Source organism: Alosa sapidissima, chromosome 11 (genome assembly GCF_018492685.1).
Source record: "Alosa sapidissima isolate fAloSap1 chromosome 11, fAloSap1.pri, whole genome shotgun sequence".
In the NCBI taxonomy this organism is placed as follows: domain Eukaryota; kingdom Metazoa; phylum Chordata; class Actinopteri; order Clupeiformes; family Clupeidae; genus Alosa; species Alosa sapidissima.
Genome location: NC_055967.1, coordinates 12578240 through 12595363, shown reverse-complemented (window position 1 = coordinate 12595363; position 17124 = coordinate 12578240). Strand labels below are relative to the sequence as shown.

The following is a 17124-nucleotide window of genomic DNA, read 5'->3' as shown; positions in this document are numbered from 1 at the left end:
CTTTAAAGTATGTAAATACAGTAAGGCATCCGTCTAATTTAAAATCACCAAAGAAAATGTGTTTCAAAGGTCGGCACTGTGACCTCGCATTTCCACTCTGCCGCATAACTGCTTATTCTTGTGGTTAAATAAGAGTCCTCATAGATAAAGTAAGTAGCAATTTTATAAATGTCTATCATCTCAGTTTTCATTGTGTATTTGGCCTTCATCCTAGAAAAGGAATGCACTGCTTTCATTATGGTTCCTTTCTAAAAACGTTTTCTGTAAGAAAGTGCTTGAGGTTTTAAACACCGTGCATGCTGTGACCAAGAACTGTGGACCACTGTCAGTATGAATTATAACTCCAAAACTGCTAAAAATTATATTGAAAATTGAAATTTTCCAAACACAATTAAATCCTCACATTTATGAAATGTTGACTTTTCAGAATGTGCTCCTCACTCTGTGCAAAGAGAGAGATCAGGCTGGGCATGCCAAGGTGGCTGAGGCAGATCACTTACAGCGCGTGGTCCACTGTGTTTAGATTGGGGTCCCTCAGGGGAAGAGGGGCTCTCAGGCAAGCCAGACAGAGGAAATCGCACTCAGCCATGCTGCCGACAACTAATCTGCTCTCCGTTTCCCAGCATGCACAGGGCCATGAGCCTGTTCAGATCACATCACCCTTTGCTGTGACTTTGGTTTGCTGACATTGCTCAAGAAAGTTCTGTTGAGCAAGTGCCCTCATCTTTTCATTTTCTGTTCAGTTGACTGATTAACACTTACAGTGAGACAAAAAAAAACTATCTACAAGTATTCACACTTATTGTGTGAAATATACAGAAGAACGGACTTTACAGAGTTTATTATTGAGAAAGGCTGGTGGATTATGCTTGCCAAGGTTTCTAAAAGCAAAAAAAGCAAAGATATCAGCAATCCCTTTCTAGCCAGATGGGGGCCACACTTAGCAGTGAGGTTGTACATACAGCTTGGCTCCACAAATGTTGACAAAACATTTTGTTTATTCTTTCTCTGTGTGTTCCACTCTTTCTCTATTTGTGCTTCGATGGGTTTGTTTGTGTGTGTGTGTGTGTGTGCGTCTGTGTGTGTGAGAGTGTGTGTGTGTGTGTTTGTGTGAGAGTAGGTGTGGGTATGCCCTAATACGTGTTTCCTCTTTGTTTATTTATAAGGGGGAGATTCCAGGAAGGCGGGCTGAAATCCTGCAGGCCTTTAGTGAGATGTGACAGGAAATGAAGCACAGGAGGAACAGATGATGACAGGATAACAAAATAAGCTGCCTAAAACCTCTCACTGGCAAATATAAAGCACAGTAGCAGTTAGTTTATATTGTATTGTTTTACCCACAATTAGAATTGCACAACATTTGTCTAGAAATTTAAAATAATACACAACAGAAGATGTGCCATAGATTAATTTCACTGTATTGGGCCATAACAAGCATCAGAAGATTTTGATTACTACCTCAGGGTAACATCTGAGTATCCAAGCCCTTCAAATTTCGAAGTAATTCATAGCCATATAAAGGACAACTGGCATAATTGTCATACTATGCGATGAGTCCCAGGCATTTTGCAACACAGAGAAAAGGAAACTAACTCCAGATGGACAGACCTCAGACGCTATTGAATGAGAGCCAGACCTATTTTAGAAAAGAACAAAAAAATCTTTTTAGCAGATTCACTTCTGAAGCTTGGGCATGTAATGGCCATCACTTAGAGGTGTGCTGCACATCAGCATGCCACTGGGGAGGGCTGGAGGAGAAACAGTGGTTTCCCAGGCACACTGGTGCATGTAGGGTTAAATGCCTCAGCCATGTTAAACTGTGGGACATGCCTTGGTGTGGCTAAGGAAATGCCAGCTCTGAATCAGTCTTCAGAGAAGAGAAGACCATCTGAGTTGTGCCCTAAGCATCCACGCATATGGACTTGGCAAAGGATTGGATTAGCCAAAGGAATCTGGATCTGAATATTTAGTTCAAAGCCTAACTAACTGTAGAGTGATGCTCCTTCAAGACACGTGAACAGAGACAAAAGTCACGTTTTGTTTAAAACAAATGAACACCTTGAAACCTGAAGACTGTAGCATAGCAAAATCGGCATGACAGCTAAGATAATACAAACCATATTTTATATATGTTTCATGACACAAAAGCCAAAGAAATAAGCTCAAATGAAAACAATACACAGCATACAGGACAGTGATACAAAATGTAACAAAATCATTAAGGTTGTAAACAGTAGGGTAATAAGAATGATGAAATTAGTGGTTCTTGAACCAAGTACAACTTTGTGGTTAAACAAGAGAGAACTGCACCCTTTCAAATGTACAATACTACGAGACACAGTTTCACCAACAAAAAGAAAATAAGATTACAACTTAATTTCTTTCAGAGCCACGCCACACAATGCTTTGCTCTGTTGCTATACATTAATGTATTCGTTTTTTAGCCTACTTAACCTCGTACCATGACTGCGAATAATCAGTGAGATCAGTTCATGTTTGTCCTTGAGGCCAGAAGAGACGTCCAGAGTTTCTTGAAGTGTGCTTCTGACGTTGTGGATAGGATTCAAAAAAGTTCTTGCAAATTCGTCTTCTTCTCTTTGCTCTACCTCCTGGCTTTGTTTGAATTTCACCTCTAGCTCCATAAGGGATTTCTCAACGTTTTCGAAAGCCTCATTGATTTGAACAATCTCTCGCCTGAGGTATTTACCATAACTGTCTTCACCCTCCAAATCATATGTTATGGTTTTCCCAATACTTTCCAAAACCCTCGCCGCGTCTTCAGTTTGCTGCTTGATTATGATCAAATCCTCGCGGATAACAGAGTCTCGGTCCTCCTCCACTGGACAAGGTCTCCGGTCAAACCATTTGAAGAGCATTTGACATTTCTCCGGGTCGTCATTTTCATCGTATTCACCATCTGGTACGTAAAAGTGATGAAAAGTTCCATTTGATATCTCAGGCTGCAACGGTCCTCGAAAAACAGCAGCATAAAATGGCAATGAAATCAAGCCAAACAGCAGCGCCAGCGCTCGGGAAGCCATCGCGTCTCACCACACAGTTGCGCGTTGTCTGAACTGTGTTCTCACTTGTCCTGAGTGGCGAAGACGCTGTGGCCCTCGGTTTGCATTCACTATAGCCACAGCCTTCCTACAAAGCAATCCAAAACGGGCAAGTACTATTAGGCCTGGTGTATTACGCCGATATAGTAGCCTACACTGTGTTTTCCCTGTCTGCTGTAAGTTACGAGAGCAAAAAAGAAAGAAGATTAGCGGCATTTTACATGAACAGGTTTACTCTTAATCGTTACAATAGAAAACATGTGGCATCAAGACCTGCCAATTCTGCATGTAGCAATAGTGTAAACTGTGTGCAAAAAATAGTGCAAAAAACTGCAGCCTAACATGACATTGAAATATTTTCTGTTGAAACGGAAACAAAAGAATATTCCATTTGTAAGTAGGCCTATTAACGCTATTATTTCGGCAGGAACCCTGCATGCACACATGGATAGCTAACTATATCATCTATTTTTTCATACAAGTCTCCTCCAAGCATGCAAGCAAAGCTCAAAACACACACACACACACACACACACACACACACACACACACACACACACACACACATACATACATACAGACATACACACTTTTAAATGGTAACCAATTAGATTAGTTAATGTTTGTTTGTGAACATCAGCATTTTTGTGTGGTCAAAACCTCACTTTAATGTAGATTCAACACAGTGCTTTGGTGGGGCTTGAGGCGTTCTTGTACACTGTCTCTGATCAGTGGATTGCTTGGATTTAAATCCGCAATTCAGCACAGCAATTATGGATAATGCGTTGAGAACGTTCCAGGCCTGGGACTATGTGGTCTTCTCCTGTCTGTTTGTGGTGTCCTCTGGCATCGGAGTCTTCTTTGCTGTGAAAGAGAGGAAGAAAGCTCCGTCTAAAGAGTTTCTGGTCGGGGGGAGGCAGATGACTTGTGTCCCAGTGGCCCTCTCCCTGACCGCCAGCTTTATGTCGGCAGTGACCGTCCTGGGAGCCCCCTCAGATGTGTACCGGTTTGGAGCCTCATTTGTCATCTTTGGCGTAGCTTACACCTTAGTGGTGATCTGCACTGCGGAGCTCTTTCTGCCCATCTTCTATAGGTCAGGGATAACAAGTACATATGAGGTACCTCAGAAGTGTCAATTCCCTTTGATATTTTGTTGACAAAATTGATGCTTCAGAGAGCCTGATCTGTGTACTCACATATTTACTAGTACATTTATTTTGTTTTGTCTTGGTTTTGGTCCTGGTAGTATCTTGAACTAAGATTCTGTAAGTTGGTCCGAATAGCTGCTACCATCATTTACATAATACAGACGGTGAGTGGAAAAAGAAAACCTTTTATTTCAAAACTGATAAAATAATTCTAAGTTGCCATTGATGAAAATGGGAGAAATGTTGGAAATCCTATTCATGATCCATCAATACACATTATATTGAATATTGTTTTAAACTTTCCGTTTCCATTTCAGATATTATATACAGGAGTGGTTGTTTTTGCTCCGGCCCTGGCTCTAAATCAAGGTAGATTACACCATTGATATTCCTCAACACTTGTTGTCCTTTTCTCTTTATTCTTTTTTCATTATTTCTTTTTCTTACACAGTGACTGGCTTCAATCTGTGGGGTTCTATATTTGCAACTGGAATAGTCTGCACATTCTATTGCACCTTGGTGAGTCCCCAGCCATGCCTAGCAATGCCCATATCTTTAATTCAACAAGTTTGGTATCAGCATACAAGCACTCATATGGCCTAATGACCCTCCACAAACTCCATATCAAACTCTCTAATATAGTTCTAATATATGGAAAATATGATGGTAAAGAAAATACATAGTTAAATAAAAAAAAACAATACATAAACAAATAGATAAATAAATAGAATACAATAGAAGTAAGTAGAAGTAGAAGTAAATAAAAACAAGCTTCTTATCATGATCAATTTGGTGTGAAGGCTAAGGTCAGTACATGACGTCTTATGAGGTCTCAGTAATAGGTTTGCCAGAGTTGTGTGGTGGTGAACATAATGTGCAAGAGAACTGCTGCAAGTCCCCATATTTCCTCACAACTTCACAGGCTGTCTATATGTGGAGCTACCTTCTGCACTGATTGGGAAATGACCCAGCAGGCTCACTGTGCAGATCCTTTGAGTTCCGTGCCAGGGATGTTTCAGAAGTACACAGATGGGATTTATAACTTATTGGATATCTGTAACAATAACTTAATTGATATAGACTAATTATTTCTGATCCATTCCCCAATATTTATTGTATTTCGGGTATCCATGTGATGCTATATCCTGAGAGAAATTGTTGTATGAGCACACTTTTAATGTTCACATTTCCAGAGGATCTTAAAATCAGTGCATTTGTTGACATCTTGTGTTTACTGTGTGGCCTCGGGGCAGGGAGGCCTGAAAGCGGTGGTGTGGTCAGATGCGTTCCAGATGGTGGTGATGGTGGTCGGCTTCCTTACGGTGCTGGTCCAGGGAACCTCCCAAACTGGGGGTGTGAATGCCGTGTGGGAGAGAGCTCAGAATGGACAGAGGCTGGATGTGTTTGAGTGAGTCTGACCGACAAAACCCTGTCATCATGCTAACATTCCATCTGCCACCATGTATTCTGTACCACCATGTCTTTTATTTAAAAAATAGTTCAGTTCAACTACAAGTTCATAGGGACAGATTTCCATACATAAGCTAACTTGTTTTAATGAAGATCTCAATGGAAAGGTTCTCTTTTAGTCCTGATCTAGGCTTCATATGTGTATGAGAAACAGCCCCTTAATGTTTAAGGAGGTTTGATGTGTAAAGCATAACATTTTCAAAATTTTTTTGGATCTAATAATTTTCTTTACATAATTGTACTTAATTCAAGATACATTTTGAAATACATTTAAGGTATACCTTTTATAACATTATAGTATCTAATTCAGGAATTGATATATGTGGCCCTGTAGGATAAATAAGGATAAATAAAAATAGCCATCATTCCCATTAGCTGTCTAGGTTCTTCCTCATGTAGTTTAACACTCTGGTCCAAAAACCTTCATGGAGTAACAGCAAATCAGTTTAGCTTCCTTTTATCATCTGTACTGATGTTGGTGTTTATAGGGCAAATCTTGTGCTTATTTAGCGAGTTAGCTATTTTTAGACAAAACCATTTAATTGTTGTCTATTTGCGCAGCCTTGACCCTAATCCCCTGAGGCGCCACACTTTCTGGACGATATCTATTGGGGGCACCTTCACCTGGCTGGGCATCTATGGTGTGAATCAGTCCACTATCCAGCGCTGTATATCCTGCAGGACAGAGACTCATGCACGACTGTAAGAGCGCTGACCCACAGTTACATTGATGACATTAAGCCAAGCTGTGTGAAGAAATACAGTTGAACAAAGAAGACTGATTCCATATTGTAAAAAGTTGTAAAGCCATTTGGTAATGGGCAACAATTCCAGGGCCATAGCATGCCTTTTGTAACGTTAAAACCAAAAGCACGTGGGGCAGTGTTTTGTGTAGGCTATATGATGGTATGTAAATGTGTAAAGTGAAGCATTCTATCTCCCTGTGTTGGCAGAGCTCTGTACTTTAACCTGCTGGGCTTACTGGTTATCCTGCTGTGTGCCGTGTTCTCGGGTCTCATTATGTATGCATACTATGAAAGCTGTGATCCTTGGACCGCACACTTGGTCCAGGCACCTGACCAGGTGAGCTTTCCTCCCTCATTAGTATGCCTTTGGCCTCCGTGCCATCAATCTAATTATGGTCGTTTCACTATACTTTACATGGATCTATATCTGTAGCTGTTCATAGTATTTGATGCACGTAAAAATATAAACCAGAGAGGGTTAAAGCGGAGCTAGTAATCAAGGATCTTTGTATATACTGTACATGTATGTGCACATGTTCTTTACTATACTATTATCTGAAATGGAAAACCAAAGAACATGTAATGTTATGTGTAACTATATGGGGCTCATGCTCAATTCTCTCTCCAGCTCATGCCTTACTTTGTGATGGAGATTCTGGGGAAATATCCTGGTCTGCCTGGCCTGTTTGTTGCCTGTGCTTTCAGCGGAACCCTGAGGTTTGGAAAATGTCCATATTTATCTTTTCACATAAGGGATAACTTATGCTTCAGGCAGTTTGGGATCTACAATCAAAACAAAACATTTCAAAGCTTTATATTTAAGGAGATCTCTATCATCTGTTGTCTAAAGCACATCATAATAAAATAAAAATCACCAAATCCTAATGATGAGGATAAAAAAAAACAAGGCACTCCGTCTTCAATTTTTATGAATCTATACCTACACCACCAAAGACCTGTTGTTGGATAAGCCAGCGGGGCCTATAGTGCTTCTTTCCCTTGCTACACACGTCATGTTGTCTAAAGCACATAGAAGCACACATGATAGGAATATGTATATATGTATATATGTATATATACATATTCATATATATATATATCCCATTCAAATTCGATTTGCTCTTGTTTGCTCTACATAATGTTTCAGCACTGTAGCAGCGAGCATAAATGCCCTGGCCACAGTGACTTATGAGGACTTTGTGAGCCAGTGTTTTAAGAACATCTCAAACCAAACTGCTTCCTGGATTAGCAAAGGACTGTGTAAGGATAACTCTTTTACTTGTAAGAAGCAATACTGCAGTTTGTGGACCACATGTAGAATTAATCTGTCAACAGGACATTTCAAAAGTGTAGGTGATTTACCAGTGCCAATGTAATCAATTAATATTGCAAAATTTCAACAGCCATAATCATATTTCCCACCTTCATATTCTGATTCAATACAGTGCAACATGCATAAGGAACTAAATGCTATTTTGGGTTTACAGTGCATGAGGAACTAAATGCTATTTTGGGTTCTGCTGCATGTGCATAGTGTGTTGTGCATACACAGGACATTACTGAATTTATTCATATTTTACATTTACAGGCATTGTGTTTGGAGTTTGCTGCACCTCAATGGCAATTGCAGCATCTTATATGGGCGGCATTGTTCAGGTAATCCAATGTGTCCATTTAAATGAATAATACATTTTTGCCAATTTAATTTTTGCCCATTGAACTGTTTTGCTCCAAATTCTACTTAGTGTTTGCCTGAGATGGAGCTTCCATCTTTGCATGTCGCTCTGTAAATCTCAGCCTGGCCTCCCCCTTGAGAACCGTAGCTCAGCTCATGGCTCTGTGGCTGCTGCTGCTCTTCTACTTTCTCCTCTCCCCCTCTTCACCTTCCTGCTCCTAGAGTAATGTTCCCTTCCTGTCTCCTCCTCAGGCAGCTCTCAGTATCCATGGTATGTGCGGAGGACCCATGCTAGGCCTGTTTTCTCTTGGCATTCTTTTCCCCTGCGCCAATTCCAAGGTCAGTTAACACTTTGTACTGTCTACTGTTACTTCAAGCTCTCTCACACATGCTGGAGGAAACTCAAAAGATGAATTATTCTACAGTATATCAGCTATAATGGCAACGACGACAACAACAACAACAACAACAACAACAACAACAACAACAACAACAACAACAGTTCATACATAAATATAGCAACAATAGAACATGGAATATTAAGGAGAGTAGTATTTCATAAATATATATATGACAGTTATGTTGATGACAGTTGTAGGATTTAGAACTCTTGTAAAATAGTTTTAAAATGCTCATACTCAATTTCCTCATAGACAATACCAGTCAGTTTTCACTGGCGTTAGTCACATTATGCTGGGCTTTCAACTGTCCATATGTTGAGGAAATGATCAGCAAAAGCGTTCCCAAAGCTGTTGCTTGAGGGGGCGAGTTGTTAAGTGATTCATTATGGGAGATGTTGCTGTGCTGGGGCTGGGGCCTCTCACAACAGACCCGCGCTCTTCATTAGACAAAGTCCAGTTGTAACGGCAATCCGGTGTGTCCACCTCTGTGTCTCTCCCCAGGGGGCAGTTGGTGGCCTGATGCTGGGCATTGCTCTGTCCTTCTGGGTGGGGATTGGAGCCTTCCTCTACCCTGCGTCTCCCCTCAACACACACCCTCTGGCCCTGAGTGTGGAGGGGTGTGCGCTGAACACATCTCATCTCCCTGCAGCCATCAATGCAAGCACCATCGCACCATTCATCAGCAGCTCTGCGTCTCCACCAGTCTCCACTCCACATGGGTGTGTGGGCGCACTGTGGAGCGCCTGTAGAGCTCATCAGAGAATCACATGCTGCAGCGTAGCGTAGCGTAGCATAATGCAGTGCACAGACAGGCAGAGCTCGATGGTGTTTTATGCCCCCAACGTTGTCTTCCAGGCAGCGCTGCCACCGCTGACTTAAAGGCACCTAATCCTAAACCTTAACCCTAACCCTAACCCTAACCCTAACCTTAACCCATGCCTAACCCTAGCGCCTTCCAGGCAGCGCTGCCTTGAAGACAATGTTGGGGGCATAAAATACCAAGAAACACAGGCAGACCTTTGTCAGAGCGAATCATGATGGACAGACAGAAAGATCACCTGGGTCTTGGTGGATTGATGTGGTTTATGGATACTGATGACTGCAGGTTTGCTTGAACCCACCACCATCTGCTTTTTTGCTTATCTTCACAAAGCGCTGTACCAAGCTCTACATTCTTCTGCCTGCCCTTTCCACCACATCTCACTCTAGCTGTAGCCTGTACATTGTTGTGGAAGTTATCTCTTAGTTATGCACGGTCTCTGAGATGTGCAGGTTGAAAAAATCTTGTCCAAAAGGGATCTTCATGCTGCCCATGCTGCACTGCCACGTGCCATTCCTCTGATGCACTATCCATTGATAATCAGATATATATTGCAGATATATCTATAATTGATAAACTACTGTGGTATATACTAAGACATTGATATTGCTGTGTACTTGGTTGAAGGAGGTAAGGTTGAATAACTATTTTGACAGGCAAAACATGCCCAACATGTGGCGCTTATGATTTATGTCATGTGTACAAAATGTGCAGACACCTGTGAGTATGCTATCCATATGAGTATAACAGCATTTTGTTTCCATTAGGTCAGCTATGGCTGAAACATGGTACTCCATCTCGTACTTGTACTACAGTGCGGTGGGATTCGTAAGCACTCTCATCGCAGGTCTGATCATCACCTTCCTCACAGGTGCATATACGTTCGATTAATTGATTGACATTAAAAACCCAGTGATGCTTCATTGGGCTTCTTCAATAGAAATGATTGTGTCAGGAAAAACACACACCAGACACTCCCCCACACACAAGGCTCTGAGGGTAACAGAGTGTCTAGAAATAAGGCCGGATGTTTCATTCAGTGTTATCACCATCCAAAAAATAGTCAAAACAACTTTGCTAGATTTATGTTGGCACGCACATATCACAATGTGACACATGAATTTTAGATGACAAATAACAAATAACCTCTGCATAACCAATTAAATGTGGAGGTATTTCCTTGTAAATGTTTTTACAATGTCAAATAATTTGTTGTAGAGGAAGTTTACTCACGTTTTTTATTTGTTTCACTACTGCTGCCAGGCAGCACCAATCCCAAAGACGTGAGGCCGGGACTCATCCGCCCTGTGTGCGACCTCTTCTGCTTCTGCTCAAAGGGCCTCCGGAGGCAGTGCTGGTGTGGGGTGGACCATGAGAAGGATAAACTGGTCAGATTTTACCAGTTGCATACACATGTCTCATATAGGTTTACTGCTAAGTCTGATACCCTCCAGTTTTTCATGGCCAGGGTTTATCATTCACTGAAGTGCCCATGCTCACTAGATATGTAATTTCATTGACAATACATAACACTTAACAACTAACAAAACAGAACAACAAATAAAACATTTTTTTGTATCTCAACAGGATCTGGGGAATACAGATATGATAGATGATGGATGTCCAGACTATGAATCTTCAGTGAAAACCTTCAACATACAGGATGTAGCCTACACAAATTCTGGTTTTGTTAAAGATGCACAGGCATAAACATTTCAGAGTTAATTTGAAATATTCTGTTATACTCAACAATTTAGTTATTTATTGTGAATTATTTAAATTGAACAATTTATACACAGCAGTAATTCAAAGTGCCTTATTACAAGAACTTTATAGCATAATTACATTTACTTTAGCACAATTCAAACACAAACACAAATTAACAGATAAAAGAACACAAACAAATAAAAATAGATATTTTTAAAAGATTAATGCATTCAAAACTGTTAAACAAAATGAAGATTAATAACTGTATAATAGTAATAAGTGTATAGTAAATAAGATAAGTGAATTACAGATTAACTTAAGGTTAATCAGTACCATTACAAAATAAAAAATATACATAAAAATAAGTATTTGTATTTTTAACTGTGTGAAATAAAAAAATGTTTATCTGTTTATTAACAAACTGTTTATTCAGATTCATTAAATACTTTCAACAGAGAACTGAAATGCAACTTTGAACCGTGGCTAGCCCATCTAATGAAAAGTATTCCGTCCAATGCAGTAGGAGTGTGTATTTTACAGTAAATACCAAAGTTAATCATTTGTTTAGTTAAGTTAATGTTACTACATGGTTGGACATTTACCCTGGGACTAAAAACACATGTAATGGAACAATTTGGCTTAAATAAGACCTTGGTAATTTTCCAAGCTTTATCTTGTGACTTTTCCTGTAGTTCCTTTACTGTTATATCATATGCTATATACTGTTGTTAAGTTGAATAAAATGCAACATACAGAGCAGTCTTATTCAGAAAGCAAAAACAGAGAAAGGATTGAAAGATGGCTCCATACAATGAGCTAAAAGTCTGATCATGACCAGAGTGTTTGTGGAGTTAAGGAGTTAAATGTGATGACTCTCAGAGTGTTTGTGGAGTTAAGGAGTTAAATGTGATGACTCTCAGAGTGTTTGTGGACTTAAGGACCTCCAGAGGACATGGCTCCATCTACAGGACAGCAACTTGCAAAACCTGCTATTACCAGCTGGAAATTGACTTACAAAGTCTGCTTGTATTAATTACACTTATTGACTTTAAAACACCCTGCAAATGTTAGATAGTAATAGTATAATTTCAATTTTATTTTGCAGTCCTTTCTACTTACTCTTTAAATAATAGCCGTATAAATAATAATACCCAAGAACATGGCAAGAAAATTAAACACATACTTGATGCAATTCAAATATATGAAATGTTTTAACCATCAACATTGTGCAAAGCTGCATGGTAAAATGCAATGCATCTTTAAAAGCCTAGCTGTTGGGGTTGATCCGCTCATAATGACCCTCTCGTTTCTTGGTCCACGGTACGGATCCTCTTAAGAAACGCACCAGATGTAAATCGGAGGTACTGAAAGGCAGCTTTTCATGCGTGCTGAAATGAGAGGCTGTTATTGCTGTCTCCACCCACTGGCCTGTCTCCTCCTGCTTTGATCTAGCATCTTTTGTCAGCTTCTAATGTTAGATATTCAAATTGTGTTATGTTTATCTCTGTTGTGTCTTTAGTTTCACAATAGATAGGCACATCTGACAGGTAGAGTATTAAATGGTTCGTTATTATCATTTCTTTTCTCCAGACAACTTCATACGCCATAAATAAACTGTGGTTTTGATGGAAGAGGTTGTAGATTTTGTTTTCTAATTGTGAAACACTAGAGGATGCATGCCGACAGAGGAAAATGATGTTCAAAAGATTGTTTTGAAGGCTAAGGCACATACGAAACAAGCCATCTCAAGGCAGGTCGCTCCTGAGGCATAGAGCCCATTATTTGGATGACTTGAATTCCTGAGTTGCCAATCAAAGCAGCGGCAACGAACACTACAGTTTTCAGGCTTCAGTAAAAGACACATTGCATCATGAATTGCATAGGGGTACCATAAACACAGTTGATACTATGTATCTACCATTGTCTGTAAGGATAGCATTCCATTTTCTGCACATAGAGTAAATGTCCTTCTGCCATTTACAGGTGAATAACTGAATACTGCATTTGCAGATAAGTGGTATGTTGTGATTCATGGAATGACATCAGTACCTCATAGGAATTCAGTAAAGAACAAAAGTAAAGCAGACACAAACATTTAAATAACTTAAATAATAGTCTGCAGTAGGCTGCTTACAGTTGGATATCTAAAATGGATATTTCAATATTGTAGCGACAGAGTGAAAGAGTAGTAATTTTATTAATTTGCAATTAAGACCATAGACACATACATAGACATATACATAGACAAAAGACTATGACTATAATGAAAAGACTATGTGCTTATACTCCCAAAGTGTCAAGGACAAATTACAGAACATATAATGATAATTATAAATCAATTAGCATTGGCCCTTGAAAGAAGGAAGTGCATTTGCTTGTAACTTTCTTATATATATCTTGTATATACTTTAGGGGCAGCCGTGGCCTACTGGTTAGCGCTTCAGACTTGTAACTGGAGAGTTGCCGGTTCGATCCCCGACCAGTAAGTGCTTCACCTCACTGTGTGTTGAGTGTGTTTTACTAATTCACAGATTGGGATAAATGCAGAGACCAAATTTCCCTCACGGGATCAAAAGAGTATACTATACTATCTGAAGTGTTAATCTTCACATTTCTGAAATGACAGTACAAACAAACAGTAAAAACATCAGACAGTAAATAACACAAGCCAAATTAGAGTAAAAGGTCTCTATCATTGACACACTTTAATGTTCATACTGACGAATGCTTGTTTATATATGGTACTGTACATGCAGCTTAAACTCATCAAACCAACCATATTGTAGAGAAATATACATTGTTTCCTGTTTCTTCATTCTGTCATGTCCAGTCTTAGAGCTGAGGGACAGTGAAGCTGGGAAGTGGTGAAGTGATGGGGTGCAGACAGCACAGCCTGCAGTCCCACTCTGTGGCCCCATCCTCTATTACACCTTATGGAAGTGCTGAACAGCCTGCAGTCCCACTCTGTGGCCCCATCCTCTATTACACCTTATGGAAGTGCTGAACAGCCTGCAGTCCCACTCTGTGGCCCCATCCTCTAATACACCTTATGGAAGTGCTGAACAGCCTGCAGTCCCACTCTGTGGCCCCATCCTCTAATACACCTTATGGAAGTGCTGAACAGCCTGCAGTCTCACCTTATGGAAGTGCTGAAGTGTGCACTCCTCCAGGTGTTTCGGCTGTTACGCTACCCTCAGCTGTGTGTGTGTGTGTGTGTGTGTGTGTGTGTGTGTGTGTGTGTGTGTGTGTGTGTGTGTGAGTGTGTGTGTGTGCCTGTCGCTAGCTGTGATGGCAGAGCTTGGCACACTCCAGGCAGATCTCCAGGCACTCGATGGGCTCACAGCAGGGCTCCAGCACGAGGGCGTGGCAGTGGGTGTAGCAGTGCGCGGGGCAGTGCAGGTCCTCGGCCGGCGTGTCCTGGAGCGCCACGCAGCACCGCTGGCAGCCCTGGCAACAGCAGCTGCAGGCGCCGGTCAGACAGGAAGAGCACAGGTGCAGAAGAGCCGCAGCCACGGCAGCGAACTGGCAGGACAGGCAGGCCAGCAGCAGAGAGGCACAGTCACCTGACCACAGGAGCCGGAGGGGGGGGAGGGGGGCACTCATGAATGTCAGCCGTTAACACAGTGATTTACATCCTGTTTTGATTTACAGACGGATGAGGTTATGAGGCAGCAAAACTAATGTGCCAAAGAAAATGAATTTATTCTTCAAAAAAGCTCAAATTCAGCCAGATGTGTGAGGGAGTCAGTGGTCATGGTTGCATGCATGCGTATGTGTGTGTGTGTGTGTGTGTGTGTGTGTGTGTGTGTGTGTGTGTGCGTGTGTGTGTGTGTGTGTGTGTGTGTGTGTGCGTGTGTGCGTGCGTGTGTGTGTGTGCGTGTGTGTGTGTGTTATTTGAAACAGCATACATGTAAGATTTAAAAAGAAAAAAAAAACATACTGACAAACAGCAAAGTAAGGCCAAAGAGAAATGATAGGTGAGTGGCCTATCTCATATTAAGAGTAAAATGCACTGAAAATTATACTGTTAAATATGATACTGCTAAATATGTTACTGTTCATCATTGATCACCATCAGTATGCCATCCCAAGAGACTTTCAGTAATGGTAGAAACTGACCTGTACCCAACGTCACCCTGCCCCAGGGCTTACCCTCTGGAGGTCTCCCCAGTGTGGGGGATCTGCCCCCACTGCCCCCCCTCGTCCTGCTGGAGCCATGCGTGTCCACAGAGACAGATGATGGCTGCTGGTTTAGCTCTGTGCCAAGAAATGAGTTTTGGAACGTTGTTGCCATTGGCTGGGATTCCAGCTGTGAAACTTCACCCTGCACTTCCTGTTTGACACACTGGTTTGTGATTACATTGTCCACAGACAGGGTTTGCCCAGTAACACAGGCAGGCTGGTCTGTGTGAGAGAAAAGCAGATATAAGCCTTTATTGTAATCTCCTGATGAAGTATAGGGTTCAGGAGGAGTTATGTAAATAATGAGCCTTTCACAGAAAAAAAACAAAACATAAACAAGAGCTTTGTAATTAACTTCAAGAGAGAAGTCATTTTCAAAAGAAAAAATAATAGTCCCACGCCCTAGGTGAATTGTTGAGGTCTGTGGCAACTCATAACAATTCAGAATGATTTATAGTTGAGTGCTACAGCTATGATGAAATGCTTCATCTAAATCCCGACCACCATCGAATACCTTGGATTCATAAATGCCTATTTTGAGAGACTGTATTAAATGCATCACCATGCAAAGCTCATTCATTTACTCATTTCATTTCCTCGTTTTGTTTTCTCCAACCACATTGAATGAATAATTAATAGCATTGCTGTAGTGCTACTGTGGTCTTGATTTTAAGTACATTTCTAAAATCCCAGATGGAGAGCTTGCTCATGTCTTCTTACCCAGCTGTTGATGGATTTCCAGTCTTTGTCCTTCAGGGCATTGTTGCTTTATTGATACAGTGGCTCCTTTTGACATGGTCATAAACTAACAGTCTTCAGTCCATTCCTTGAGCACAAGAGGGGAAATCCCAATCCTACTTGGCAGAACAATGCCATCTTCTTTGATATTCCAACCTGCCCTCAAGACAGGCAAACAGGATCCTGCGCATAGTTATCCACCTACAGGATATGTGCAGAGCAAGGCAGCACTCCAGGGCAGGTTCTATGACTCACAGTCACCCAGGCCACATATGAGTTCACAACTGGCTGTCACCGTCCTATCCGTGCATGTCATTTTTGTGTGTTTCCACATGGTATGTGAAGCCACAGTAAGCAAACTATTTGAACTGACTATTATTTCTTCGCAATCAGCTGACACCACTGAAACTATGAAAATGGGAAATGCAAGGTTAGATTCAGAGAATAGAATATTTAAAACATGCCTGTGTTGCTATATTAAAACATTTATTTACTCCTGGACTGGTTAAAGCAGTCAGAGGAAGAAGCAGCCTTAGCAGCACTGTGTCATCTGTTGTGAACCATCTCACACAATGAAGTCACATATCCCAGCATGCCGTGCAGAGGACACACCAATATACGCCCATACAGTTCTCTCACCTCCGCCTAAACCTTCTTCCCTCATTGTATAAACAACGGTAAACATTTGTCCCAACACCAGAACATCTAAGCCCATTATCATGAGAAAGGCATTGGTTCTGTATGATCCTCTCCATACTCTTACAATTAGAGAGTCTCTGGCAACCTAGGAATTGGAGGAAGGCTGCAAGATTATACATCTTTTAGAGTTGTTTATGATACATAAAATAACACACATCTTCAAAGGGAGATGGGGTCAACCAGGGATGGGAAAATATATAATGTCACAACATGAATGGCCATCTCTTCCTCCACTAACAATGTTGTTATGAAAATCTTATTTCAGATTCGAAAGGGATGCAGTTGTGGAGTCAGACTGAGTGGAGATTTTAGTGTATCAAAACAGGAAAGACTTGATTAAGTTTGGCATGTCTTATCAAGGAAATGCAAATAACAAGGGGCCCACTGTTACAGACAAGCATGTGTAGAGAGCTCATTGTAAATTGCAGTTTAAGTCAAGATTCAACTGTGTCTCTTCTGACTGCCTAAAATCACACATA

The 17124-nt window shown here is 40.9% G+C and overlaps 2 protein-coding genes across 2 annotated transcripts; one reads left to right on the top strand and one right to left on the bottom strand.

The window, feature by feature from the left end:
* Positions 1–2107: 2107 nt before the first annotated feature.
* fibina (fin bud initiation factor a) lies at positions 2108–3135 on the bottom strand. The gene has a single exon (XM_042110150.1). It carries the CDS (start codon positions 3039–3041, stop codon positions 2418–2420), a length of 624 nt encoding a protein of 207 aa, XP_041966084.1. The 5' UTR covers positions 3042–3135; the 3' UTR covers positions 2108–2417.
* Positions 3136–3288: 153 nt separating this feature from the next.
* Positions 3289–11347, top strand: slc5a12 (solute carrier family 5 member 12). The gene is made up of 15 exons (XM_042110128.1): positions 3289–4177; positions 4306–4371; positions 4525–4576; positions 4659–4726; positions 5461–5615; positions 6239–6379; positions 6631–6760; positions 7052–7140; positions 7571–7683; positions 8012–8079; positions 8351–8437; positions 9001–9218; positions 10087–10190; positions 10583–10707; positions 10907–11347. Exons 1-15 carry the CDS (start codon positions 3833–3835, stop codon positions 11027–11029), a joined length of 1884 nt encoding a protein of 627 aa, XP_041966062.1. The 5' UTR covers positions 3289–3832; the 3' UTR covers positions 11030–11347.
* Positions 11348–17124: the final 5777 nt, after the last annotated feature.

What these genes read in the sequence shown, in the direction of transcription:
- fibina (XM_042110150.1), bottom strand. Translation starts at nt 3,041, where the DNA reads ATGGCTTCCCGAGCGCTGGCGCTGCTGTTTGGCTTGATTTCATTGCCA.
- slc5a12 (XM_042110128.1), top strand. Translation starts at nt 3,833, where the DNA reads ATGGATAATGCGTTGAGAACGTTCCAGGCCTGGGACTATGTGGTCTTC. An exon ending in CCAGTCTCCACTCCACATGG is followed by an intron (nt 9,219 to 10,086) that starts GTGTGTGGGCGC and finishes TGTTTCCATTAG; the next exon opens with GTCAGCTATGGCTGAAACAT. An exon ending in ACCATGAGAAGGATAAACTG is followed by an intron (nt 10,708 to 10,906) that starts GTCAGATTTTAC and finishes GTATCTCAACAG; the next exon opens with GATCTGGGGAATACAGATAT.